Below are 13,230 nucleotides of genomic sequence, written 5' to 3'. Positions count from 1 at the left end.
TCTGGCATTTAGAGGCCCCAAAATGAAGTTAGCGCATACAAACAGTCCCGTGGGTAACTTCAGCTAATGAAAGATCAACACATTGACTGCATTTTTGTGGGGTAAAAACACAGAAATATATGTTTACCCCCCAAAACCCATATATTTTTGGAAAGTACACATTCTACCGAATCTAAAATGGGTACCCATGCCTTTCTGCTCCAAACTACTGAGTCGCAAGGCTTTCTCAAAATTGTCGGTTTTGGTGAAATATCTGAAAATTGCCTCAAAGCTTCAACTTCCCAGCACCATATCACCCATGTGTCATTACGTACTAAGAAAAAGCACCCTAAATATGATTGCCAGGGTTCCTCTGAACATTTTGGTGGCCATTGTTCATAAGTTTACCAAAGTGTCTGGCATTTAGAGGCCCCAAAATGAAGTTAGCGCATACAAACAGTCCCGTGGGTAACTTCATCTAATGAAAAATCAACACATTGACTGCATTTTTGTGGGGTAAAAACACAGAAATATATGTTTACCCCCCAAACCCATATATTTTTGGAAAGTACACATTCAACTGAATCTAAAATGGGTACCCATGCCTTTCTGCTCCAAACTACTGAGTCGCAAGGCTTTCCCAAAGTTGTCGGTTTTGGTGAAATATCTGAAAATTGCCTCAAAGCTTCAACTTCCCAGCACCATATCACCCATGTGTCATTACGTACTAAGAAAAAGCACCCTAAATATGATTGCCAGGGTTCCTCTGAACATTTTGGTGGCCATTGTTCATAAGTTTACCAAAGTATCTGGCATTTAGAGGCCCCAAAATGAAGTTAGCGCATACAAACAGTCCCGTGGGTAACTTCAGCTAATGAAAAATCAACACATTGACTGCATTTTTGTGGGGTAAAAACACAGAAATATATGTTTACCCCCCAAAACCCATATATTTTTGGAAAGTACACATTCTACAGAATCTAAAATGGGTACCCATGCCTTTCTGCTCCAAACTACTGAGTCGCAAGGCTTTGCCACAATTGTCGGTTTTGGTGAAATATCTGAAAATTGCCTCAAAGCTTCAACTTCTCAGCACCATATCACCCATGTATCGTTATGCACCAAGAAAAAGCACCCTAAATATGATTGCCAGGGTTCCTCCGAACAGTTTGGTGGCCATTGTTCATAGGTTTACCAAAGTATCTGGCATTTAGAGGCCCCAAAATGAAGTTAGCGCATACAAATAGTCCTGTGGGTAACTTCAGCTAATGAAAGATCAACACATTGACTGCATTTTTGTGGGGTAAAAACACAGAAATATATGTTTACCCCCCAAACCCATACATTTTTGGAAAGTACACATTCTACAGAATCTAAAATGGGTACCCATGCCTTATTGCTCCAAACTACCGAGTCTCAAGGCTTTCCCAAAGTTGCCGGTTTTGGTGAAATATCTGAAAATTGCCTCAAAGCTTCAACTTCCCAGCACCATATCACCCATGTGTCATTACGTACTAAGAAAAAGCACCCTAAATATGATTGCCAGGGTTCCTCTGAACATTTTGGTGGCCATTGTTCATAAGTTTACCAAAGTATCTGGCATTTAGAGGCCCCAAAATGAAGTTAGCGCATACAAACAGTCCCGTGGGTAACTTCAGCTAATGAAAAATCAACACATTGACTGCATTTTTGCGGGGTAAAAACACAGAAATATATGTTTACCCCCCAAACCCATATATTTTTGGAAAGTACACATTCTACGGAATCTAAAATGGGTACCCATGCCTTTCTGCTCCAAACTACTGAGTCGCAAGGCTTTGCCAAATTTGGCGGTTTTGGTGAAATATCTGGAAATTGCCTCAAAGCTTCAACTTTCCAGCATCGTATTGTCCATGTATCATTACCAGCATAAAGCATCCTAAATATAAACATAGGGGTCTACTAAACAGTTTGATGCCCAATATGCATAGATATACCAAACTATGTGGCGCACAGAGACCCCCAAATGACAATATGTATAGACATTTTCACGGCTGACGCGCTGGCTGCTGCAATATAACCACTCGGTGTGTGTATTATGCGACATTAGACCACCTAACAGTACAGAGACCCCAGAAAACCATATATTTTCAGAAAGTACACATTCTGAAGAATCCAATATGGGTAAATAAGTGTTTCTACTGCAAACTGCCAAACTGCAAAGCAATGCTGAACATAACGGTTTTTATCAAATTTCTGAAAATTGTCACAAAGCTTGAATTTTACCCCATTATATGCCCCACATTTCGTAATTTATCAGCATAAAACATCCTAAATATGAACGCCAGGGGTCTACTAAACACTTTGATGCCCAATATGCATAGATAAACCAAACTATGTGGCGCACAGAGACCCCCAAATGACAATAGTGTATATACATTTTCACGGCTGACGCGCGCTGGCTGCTGCAATATGAGCACCTGGTGTGTGTAATATGCGACATTAGACCCCCCTAACAGTACAGAGACCCCAGAAAACCATATATTTTCAGAAAGTACACATTCTGACGAATCCAATATCGGTAAATATGTGTTCCTACTGCAAACTGCCAAACTGCAAAGCAATGCTGAACGTAACGGTTTTTATCAAATTTCTGAAAATCGTCACAAAGCTTGAATTTTACCCCATTATATGCCCCACATTTCGTAACTTATCAGCATAAAACATCCTAAATATGAACGCCAGGGGTCTACTAAACACTTTGATGCCCAATATGCATAGATATACTAAACTATGTGGCGCACAGAGACCCCCAAATGACAATAGTGTATATACATTTTCACGGCTGACGCGCGCTGGCTGCTGCAATATGAGCACCTGGTGTGTGTAATATGCGACATTAGACCCCCCTAACAGTACAGAGACCCCAGAAAACCATATATTTTCAGAAAGTACACATTCTGACGAATCCAATATGGGTAAATATGTGTTCCTACTGCAAACTGCCAAACTGCAAAGCAATGCTGAACGTAACGGTTTTTATCAAATTTCTGAAAATCGTCACAAAGCTTGAATTTTACCCCATTATATGCCCCACATTTCGTAACTTATCAGCATAAAACATCCTAAATATGAACGCCAGGGGTCTACTGAACACTTTGATGCCCAGTATGCATAGATATACCAAACTATGTGGCGCACAGAGACCCCCAAATGACAATAGTGTATATACATTTTCACGGCTGACGCACTGGCAGCTGCAATATAAGCACCTGGTGTGTGTATTATGCAACATTAGACCCCCCTAACAGTACAGAGACCCCAGAAAACCATATATTTTCAGAAAGTACACATTCTGACGAATCCAATATGGGTAAATAAGTGTTTCTACTGCAAACTGCCAAACTGCAAAGCAATGCTGAACATAACGGTTTTTATCAATTTCTGAAAATTGTCAGAAAGCTTGAATTTTACTCCATTATATGCCACACATTTCGTAACGTATCAGCATAAAACATCCTAAATATGAACGCCAGGGGTCTACTGAACACTTTGATGCCCAATATGCATAGATATACTAAACTATGTGGCGCACAGAGACCCCCAAATGACAATAGTGTATATACATTTTCACGGCTGACGCGCTGGCTGCTGCAATATAAGCACCTGGTGTGTGTATTATGCGACATTAGACCCCCCTAAAAGTACAGAGACCCCAGAAAACCATATATTTTCAGAAAGTACACATTCTGACGAATCCAATATGGTTAAATAAGTGTTTCTACTGCAAACTGCCAGACTGCAAATCAATGCTGAACGTAACCGTTTTTATCAAATTTCTGAAAATCGTCACAAAGCTTGAATTTTACCCCATTATATGCCCCACATTTCGTAACTTATCAGCATAAAACATCCTAAATATGAACGCCAGGGGTCTACTGAACACTTTGATGCCCAATATGCATAGATATACCAAACTATGTGGCGCACAGAGACCCCCAAATGACAATAGTGTATATACATTTTCACGGCTGACGCGCTGGCTGCTGCAATATAAGCACCTGGTGTGTGTATTATGCGACATTAGACCCCCCTAACAGTACAGAGACCCCAGAAAACCATATATTTTCAGAAAGTACACATTCTGACGAATCCAATATGGGTAAATGTGTGTTTCTACTGCAAACTGCCAAACTGCAAAGCAATGCTGAACATAACGGTTTTTATCAAATTTTTGAAAATCGTCAGAAAGATTGAATTTTACCCCATTATATGCCCCACATTTCGTAACGTTTCAGCATAAAACATCCTAAATATGAACGCCAGGGGTCTACTGAACACTTTGATGCCCAATATGCATAGATATACCAAACTATGCGGCGCACAGAGACCACCAAATGACAATAGTGTATATACATTTTCACGGCTGACGCGCTGGCTGCTGCAATATAAGCACCTGGTGTGTGTAATATGCGACATTAGACCACCTAACAGTACAGAGACCCCAGAAAGCCATATATTTTCAGAAAGTACACATTCTGACGAATCCAATATGGGTAAATATGTGTTTCTACTGCAAACTGCCAAACTGCAAAGCAATGCTGAACATAACGGTTTTTATCAAATTTCTGAAAATTGTCAGAAAGATTGAATTTTACCTCATTATATGCCCCACATTTCGTAACGTATCAGCATAAAACATCCTAAATATGAACGCCAGAGGTCTACTGAACACTTTGATGCCCAATATGCATAGATATACCAAACTATGTGGCGCACAGAGACCCCCAAATGACAATAGTGTATATACATTTTCACAGCTGACGCGCTGGCTGCTGCAATATAAGCACCTGGTGTGTGTATTATGCGACATTAGACCCCCCTAACAGTACAGAGACCCCAGAAAACCATATATTTTCAGAAAGTACACATTCTGACGAATCCAATATGGGTAAATAAGTGTTTCTACTGCAAACTGCCAAACTGCAAAGCAATGCTGAACATAACGGTTTTTATCAAATTTCTGAAAATTGTCAGAAAGCTTGAATTTTACCCCATTATATGCCCCACATTTCGTAACGTATCAGCATAAAACATCCTAAATATGAACGCCAGAGGTCTACTGAACACTTTGATGCCCAATATGCATAGATATACCAAACTATGTGGCGCACAGAGACCCCCAAATGGATATATAGTAGATAAAATTTACAAGGCAAAACAAAATAAGGCAGTAAAGGGTGAAATGCAAAAAAATCCAATAAAACCACAAAAATCAATGTTTTTTTTCCAGACTAGTGTTATCGGCCGTCAGAATCACAGTTTGAATATTTTAGATGGGCCAAACAGGTTCTACGGCTAGAAACAAGTGAACACAACATATGCAGAGCTGAAAATGCAATAAAATGGCTAAAAATTCAATAAAATGGCTAAAAATGCACCAAAATACCCAAAATTGCAATATAATCACCGAAATAACATACAAAAGGTATTGCACAGTACGGTTAGCGAATACGCTATGCGTAATGGCAATAAAACATTTTTTTCAGCCAAAAAAAGAAACGATGCGATAAGAAAAAAAAAAAAAAAGCCACAATGCCATGTATGTGCGTGTGCGTGTGTACAAATGGTAAATTACATGTTATGTGCGCGTGTGTGCGTGTGCACATGTGTGTAAGTGCAGTGAGTGTAAGTGACCCCCCCAATCCCCAAAAATGTATGTGTAAGTGTGTGTAAGTGTGAATCTAAGTGTGTATTACTGTAATAAGTGTGTGTTGGTGTGTTTGTGTGTGTAATTGTTGCACTAACCTGAAAAAGTTGCTGGAGACTGTTGCAGGCGATCAGGAAGAGCCTCTGGAAGACATCTGCCTCGTCGTTCCTGTCTGTGTGCTGTGGGGGCGGAGATCGTCGATCAGGTGCAGGCTGCAGCAGCAGGACACGTAAGTAACACGTGCCTGCTGCTGTTTTTGGGCCCCTGGGCGATCGCGCCCCAGGGGCCACTCGATCCCCTGCTCTGCTCGTTGCCTAGGGGCAGGGGATCGAGCAGGAACGGAGCGAACGGCTCTAACAGCCGCTCCTCCGCTCCTGAACCAGGAAATGCTGCAGAACGTAGAATCTACGTTCTGTGGCATTTCAAGTACCTTTGCCACAGAACGTAGATTCTACGATCTGTGGCATTTAAAAGGTTAATAGATGGGTCTGCCTTGCAAAATCAGCTTCTGTGACAGATGTTACATCACTTACAGCTGATGTTTTCATGATTTACACAAAAAAAAACATTTATTAGGTAATCTCCTATACAGGTGGGAGACTCATGTTCTGAGTTCCAACCTCTCTCTACACCCACAGGTGTGATTAAGCACTTGAGACACTTCCCCCAGAAACATCTTTTGTGATCTCAGTTTCTATACATTATGGCACATTGCTAGCACTGGGGAGTGTTTTCTCAAAGTATTTATTGAAGGTTTGTCTACATGTGTAGGACTTCAAACTTGTCACAGGGGGTCACCATCTTGGAAAGTGTCTGTGACACTCACATGCTCAGTGGGCTCTGATTGGCTGTTGAGAAGCTAAGCTTAGGGCTTGTCACTAATTATCCAGCAGAAAATGAGCTTCCCCTGTAATATAAGCTGATGCTACAGGTTTGCTGATTATTAAATTCTGATGCTAATTGCACTGGTTTCTGTGCTGCCATGTAGTAATTATCTGTATTAATTACTAATCAGCCTTATATTGTGACATTTCTATTCTATGTGTACTGTATATTGTGAGTGGGTCCCTAAGCTCAGTAAGTGACAGCAGCACAGAGCATGTGCAGTGAATCAGCAGAAAAGAAGATGGGGAGCTACTGGGGCATCTTTGGACACAGATGATCTTTACTGCTGAAAGGCTGTAGTTGCCTTGGGCTGGTACAGATGTCCAAAATAACGTACAAAATTTCTAGATAATTCTTTAGTTAGGCTTACGTTCTCCTTTAAGTCATCATCAGAAAATCATGTAAACATTGAATAAACCCAATAGGCTGGTTTTGCTTCCAATAAGGATTAATTATATCTTAGTTGGGATCAAGTACAAGTTACTGTTTTATTATTACAGAGAAAAAGGAAACAGTTTGGATTGGATTATTTGGATAAAGTGGAGTCTATGGGAGACGGTCTTTTTGTAATTCGGGGCTTTCTGGATCCAACTTTCTTGCATAGTTCCAACAATATTTACTACGCAATTTTACCCTGACGGACAAGCTGGGTTGCCAGTTAGCACTGGTTTGGTTTGATTATTAAAAGAAACAAGGACACAAAATATGTATCATCGTCACTTTATTGGTTTTGCCATAACTTTAATAATTCCATCCAATGTACTCAGTATCTTTTTTACTTTTTCTTCTTTCTGTAAAAGAAAGCAGTTTGTGAGTATAAGTACAATACACTGCTTCCACCATATCTCTTCCAGCAATGATAGATACCATAGTATAATTCTGTAATAATAGTGTGCAAGCAAGTTATGTTTGGGCTACATGCAGGACTGGATTAAAGGGGATCTAAACACTGGCGATCAGCCTTGCTTTACTCAATTCTTGCTGTACTACTAATTCTTCCTATTTTTGCTAAGCTCTGGTCATATTTAGTACAACCTGTTTTGCTGTGGATTCAAAAGAGTTATAGATAATAACTGAAGCCTGCTCAGTAAGAAAACTTACTCTATTTACAGTAGAGTATTAAAGCAAATAGCAACTTGGCAATTGCCTTGTATATAACCCATAGTTATTTATGGGTTTCACTCTCCATGCGATCTCCAACCAGTGGCTCATGAGCAACATGTTTCTCTCCAACCCCTTGGATGTTGCTCTCCGTGGCCTCAAAGCAGGAGCTTATTTTTGAATTCCAGGCTTGGAGGCAAGTTTTGGTTGTATAAAACCAGGTGCACTGCCAAACAGAGTCTCCTATAGGCTGTCAGGCCACATAGGGGCTACCAAATAGCCAATCACAGCCCTTATTTTGGACTTTTTCAAGCTTGTGTTGCTCCCCTACTCTTTTTACATATGATTGTGACTCACAGGAATAAAAAGGTTGGGGACCTCAGCCCTAGAATAAAGCAGTGGATCATTTATGGAGACAATGGTACAGTTGAGTACCTTCAGACTTACTTATGTTTACTAATGCTTCTTTCCTTGTTCCCGACCATGTTTTGGTCTCTTTTCTTCACTTGAGTTGTCATTGTGGGCAAAGGTGGAATGGCCTGGTCTGGGAGGATGGCTTTTTCCATTGCTGCCGTTGTGGAATTTTTCTGTGTGATGAGGGACTCCAGTAGGGACAGCTTTCCCATGATGAAGATCTCTCCTGTGCCTGCCATGCTAGGGATGGAACAATGTGTCAGTATTTATCATTACAATTGTAAAACAGGAAATAGATCAGATCCTCAAATATTTCATACATTTTTACATAATACAACTCAAATGCATCAGGTTTTTTGGACCACAGCAGCCACTCATGCTTTTAATAAACAAAGGACTGATTTATTTGGGCTATTTATTTTTTTTTGGGTTGGTGTTGGAGTTTCAAACTCTACTTTGGATTGGCAAGCACCCTTCCCTTTTGATTTATTTCTCTTTTATAACTGACATGTGCAAAAAGACACCTGATTAGCGGGGGGGGGCTTATATCATTAAGTAAACATTGTTAGCTTGAGAACCTCCAGATCCATCTTCCACAGATGGTCACTCAGAGTCCAAATTTTAATTGCTTAGCTCACCTCAGGTTTTATGGGTAGCAAGGGACGTCCAGTCCTGAACCCTTCAGGTCTGTTTTCTTCATGTGACTTGTGGGTATTAGAAGAATGGTCTGTGTAATGTAGGACTTCTCCTGTGTGATGAGGGACTCCAGTGGGAGTGTATAAATAGCACTATTGAATCACATGTTGGTTAGCTTGATAAAAGACCAGTTGGTCTGAAACGTTGCTGTAATGCCCTTGGTCCAATAAAGGCCGTTTTATTCATGAAACAGTGGGTGCTGGACTAACTTTCTTCGCTAATATTGCCAGTGGAAGGTGGCCACTGGAGGACGTGCACCCAGCCAAAGAAGTGAGTTGCAGTTGTGCTGACTACTAATCTGCTATGATGAGGGACTCCAGTGGGGACAACTTTCCCATGATGAAGATCTCTCTTAGGCCTGCCATGCTAGGGATGGAACAAGGTGTCAGCGGCCTTAAATTTAGTTATCATTACAAATATAAAATAGTAAATAGATCCTATCCTCATATATTCTTTAGAATACATAATACAAGATGTGTTCTTTACAAATGCTAATTGCTAATAAGTAGTATTAAAGGTTAAGTGTTTCTACCATCGACATATTATGCTGCTACAATTACATTGCTGAAAGTGTTGGACTGTAAGGTTGTAGTCCTTCAGTACTGGCATGAGAAAAGACTACATGTCCCATGGTGCACTGTGAGAGTTGCATTAACATTGGTGAAAAAGTGGGAACTAGAATGTGCACTGTGCTCCAGTAACTTATACTTATATCACATTACAATAATATTATAACAAATGAAAAGCTTTAGAATAAATAAACAAAGAAGGGTCGCTTAAGGAAGAAAGAGAATTAGAGGGCCCATCTTACAATTACATTGTCTCTGTTGCACTGTGAGGTCTTCACTGACAGGAGGATGAATGAAGCCACAAGACCCAGTCTGTTCTTGCTGGAGGTACATGAAAATGTTGTGCCATCGTGTTGCTCTTACTACGCTTATTTGATCAGACTACAAAGCCATAAACGCTGTATAAATTGCATACAAAAAGGCAACAATACAACTATTACAGGTGCTGCAATCAATCTAGATGCTACACTCTATAGTTGCAAACCTTTATAACTAAACAGCAAGACATAAACCCATGATTCACAGGACCTAATATTATAAAGTAGACGCTATCAACCTGAAAACCTCCAACTGTTGTTAAAAAACAATTCTCAGCTGCCCACCTCTGCCATAAAGTCAAAGCCATAGAGTCAAAATGTTATTTGCTTTGCTCACCTCAGGTTTTTTAGGTGAGTTATTTGGTAGCAAGGGGGCTCTGGTGCTGACTCCTTCAGGGCTCTTTTCTCCAGCTAACTTGAGGGTAATGGCAGAGTCTATGGGGCAAATTCACTAAAGCGCGAAGCGCCGAACGCTAGCGTTAATTCGCTAGCGTTTGGCATTTTCGCTACTGCGCAAATTCACTAACGAACTCTGGCGTAGTTTCGCTAATGTTACTTCGCAACCTTACGCCAGGCGAATCTTCGCTAGCGACGAAACTACGCAAATTCACTAACTTGCGCAGTGTACTGAACGCTACCTTTTACGCTAGACTTCCTTCGCCACCTCAGACCTGGCGAAGCGCAATAGAGTAGATAGGGATTGTTTCAAAAAAAGTCAAAAAAACGCTGGCGTGTTTTCTACATGATGGCTGATAGGCTGAAAAAGATCGAAAAATTTTTGGGGCTCCCCTTCCTCCCCCCTACTTTTCCTGACTCATGGCAACTTACCTAGACAGTTGGCACATGTGTAGGGCAAAATAAAATTTTTATTTGCAGATTTGAAGGTTTTCTAGGCATTTGTAGTGCAGATACATGTTCCTCCATTGAAATTTGAATTTGGCGCCGTATGCAAATTAGCCTTCGCTAGCTCAACTTCGCTTTATATAGCGAAACAACGCTAGCGCAACTTCGCAACCTTTCGCTACCCCTGTGCGCAACTTCGCATTTTAGTGAATTTGCGGTGCACTGGCGAAAATTCGCCTGGCGAAGTGTGGCGAAGAGCGGCGAAGTTGCGCCTGGCGCAACTTCGATTCTTAGTGAATTTGCCCTCATGTGATGTGGGACTTCTGTGTGATGTTGGACATCTCCTGCATGATGAGAGACTTCTCCTATATGATTTGGAACTCTACCCTTTTGATGTAGGACTTTCCCTGTGTGATGTGGGACCCCAGTTGGGACAGTTTTCCTATCGTGAAGGCCATGCTAGGAATAGAACAATGTGTCAGCTGATTTAAAAATTGATTCTATTCTCTTATATTCAGTGTTGGACTGGCTCACCGGGATACCAGAAAAACTCCTGGTGGACCCAGGTGTCAGTGGGCCTCTCGCTTCTCACATTTAACCTATTTCCCTATTTCCTTAATAATGAAAGAATATAGTAAGTAGATATAAAACATTAGGAGAATAAAGAGGTTGAGTGAGGAGAGGAGGAATAATAGTTTGGAAAGTGGGCATCAAGTCTAAGGCTTTCTGGTGGGCCCACAGTCTAAGGCTTTCTGGTGGGTCCCTGGCATCCCAGTCTGACACTGCCTATATTTCCCTTTTATAGATAATACTTCAAAAAGCCAAGGTGATGGATAAATCATAAGTCACTGCTGCCCACAAATTATTCTTTATCTACAGTCAGTTGTAGTGGGCCTTCAAGTCTAACAAGGTTGCCCATTGCTACATTTCCATTAAAGTGCTTTATAGTAACAAATAGAGCCCCCAAATGCAATTAGCAACTCCTTGCTGCTGAGCCCTGAACTTACCACTAGGTATAGGGCTGCATTTCTCTCTGCTCCAGCACCTTCAGCAGAAGATTTGACAAATGACCCCTACTGTGTCATTCACACACATGGTCAGACTAAGCCAGGGAGACACCGGGAAAAAACCCAGTGGGCCGAGGCTCTTGTGAGCTGCGCTGGCCCAGACCCAATCCGTGGCAGCTGCCTTGACCTTCTTCTCCTGCCCCAGTCAGCGCATAAAAAAGGTAAGAGCATGTGTGTGGGTGGGGTTGGAGGAGGGCTGCGGCATTGGCTGGGGGAACATAGGGGGTTTTGCAGCAGGGGCGGGAGGCCAGGAGGACCCTGAGACTGCCGCCCCCCCATTCTGACCCTGGTCACAAATGCTGTACTTTAATTTTAGTCTTACAGACTGCTAGCAATTTAAAAGACAAGAAATAGTACAAGTATTATGGGCGCTGCAACATTATCATTCAAAATGGGACAATTCTTTTATCATTGTTAAAAGAAAAAATGTGATAAATGTGTGTTTTACAGAGGACCTTATATCAGAAAGAAATCACGTTCACCCTGGAACCCTTCAGATCTCGTTATTCCACCCTTGTCATAAATGGTCATATAGAGTCAAAATGTAATTTGCTTTGCTCACCCTCGGTTCATTGGGGGTTTCTTTTGGAGGTAAAGATGCTCCAGTTCTGAACTCCTCAGGGTGACCCGATGGCCTGTGCAGGTCATGGCTGACAGGTGGAGGAAGGCTAGGGCCCATGGGTGGAGAAGGAGGCCTGAAGACTGGAGAATCTTCTCCTTAAATGTGAGAAAAAATGAAGACAAATACAGATATCAATTATCAACTTTCATACTTTGTTTACTGGAATTGGAATTTATATAATCGAGTTTTAATTATCATCTCCGTTTTTTATTGTACCCTTTTTACCTTGGAAAATACATAAGACAATGTCTGAATATGAAAATTATTATCCCAGACTTAAAATCTGAATTATTTTTTTTTGCATTAATTGTGTAATAAGAATCGTCTATCCTAATATAGGCTGACTCTCTCCCCCTAAACCCACACTCACACACAGTTTAATATATGGCCCTTCAAAGAAAACTTACATAACCCCTTTAAAAAAAATGAGTTTATGCTCCTAAAAAAATGTCCCTTAAAGGGATACTGAATATTCCTATATTTTTTAGAGGATTGAATCAGTTACATTTTAAAAGGTCACCCAAGATGTCAAAAGTTTAAAATCATTGGCTGTTTGCCCACTGCTTAGCCTTTTAAACCAAAAAAAAAAAAAATAATGAAAGAAGCCCCTTTGGTATAATAAATAAATTTATGCTCCATAAAAAGATCAGTGTTTACGCCTTCACAAATGAAACCTCACAATATGATTCTTACTCACCTGTCTTCCCTTGTGGAAGGCTCCAGCCCTGGGCCATTAGAGCAAGCAGAAGAACGTAGAAAAACATGGCTGGAAATCCCGTCTATCTCTCTTCAAGTGCCGTGGATTGCTTTGTATGAAGAGCGGCCACAGCCGACTTTTAAAGCTCTTCATTGTCTACGCCCCTTGTGAATATCCTTTGGGGTAGCCAATCAGGAGCTTGAATTAGCAAAAGTGATGTGGCTGCAAAAGAAAAAAGAGCAATAGGATTACAGGTGTGGTGTCTCAGCGCGAAACAAACCTTCTTCAGGTAATTACTCTGTAACCTCTATGGTTGGACCCATTATTTAGAGATTATAAGTGATGCCTTTA

At 40.9% G+C, this 13,230-nt stretch overlaps 1 protein-coding gene across 2 annotated transcripts; it reads right to left on the bottom strand.

The window, feature by feature from the left end:
* Nucleotides 1-7,259: 7,259 nt before the first annotated feature.
* On the bottom strand, nt 7,260-12,989 carry LOC108696795 (protein XA-1-like). 2 transcript variants are annotated; one of them, XR_005962609.1, is made up of 5 exons: nt 12,880-12,989; nt 12,123-12,277; nt 8,707-9,130; nt 8,102-8,308; nt 7,260-7,344 (listed from the first exon to the last, which is right to left on the bottom strand). XR_005962609.1 is itself a non-coding variant. In XM_041569662.1 (5 exons), the coding sequence occupies exons 1-5, from the start codon at nt 12,944-12,946 to the stop codon at nt 8,111-8,113; spliced, it is 621 nt and encodes a 206-aa protein (XP_041425596.1). In that variant the 5' UTR covers nt 12,947-12,989; the 3' UTR covers nt 8,102-8,110. The 2 variants fall into 2 exon arrangements, 1 of the variants encoding a protein (XP_041425596.1); XM_041569662.1 differs by lacking the exon at nt 7,260-7,344 and having other exon boundaries at nt 8,707-8,856; nt 9,080-9,130.
* Nucleotides 12,990-13,230: the final 241 nt, after the last annotated feature.

The sequence above is a fragment of the Xenopus laevis genome, chromosome 7L, assembly GCF_017654675.1.
Source record: "Xenopus laevis strain J_2021 chromosome 7L, Xenopus_laevis_v10.1, whole genome shotgun sequence".
NCBI lineage: Eukaryota > Metazoa > Chordata > Amphibia > Anura > Pipidae > Xenopus > Xenopus laevis.
The sequence above is the reverse complement of the archived record's forward strand: the minus strand, read 5'-3'. Positions and strand labels throughout refer to the sequence as shown.

Excerpts from the sequence above, each read along its gene's own strand:
- LOC108696795 (XM_041569662.1), bottom strand. The coding sequence starts at position 12,946 with ATGTTTTTCTACGTTCTTCTGCTTGCTCTAATGGCCCAGGGCTGGAGC. Across the intron at positions 12,278-12,879 it reads CCTTCCACAAGGGAAGACAG|GAGAAGATTCTCCAGTCTTC; the intron begins GTGAGTAAGAAT and ends CTCACATTTAAG. Across the intron at positions 8,309-8,706 it reads TGCTACCCATAAAACCTGAG|CATGGCAGGCACAGGAGAGA; the intron begins GTGAGCTAAGCA and ends TTCCATCCCTAG.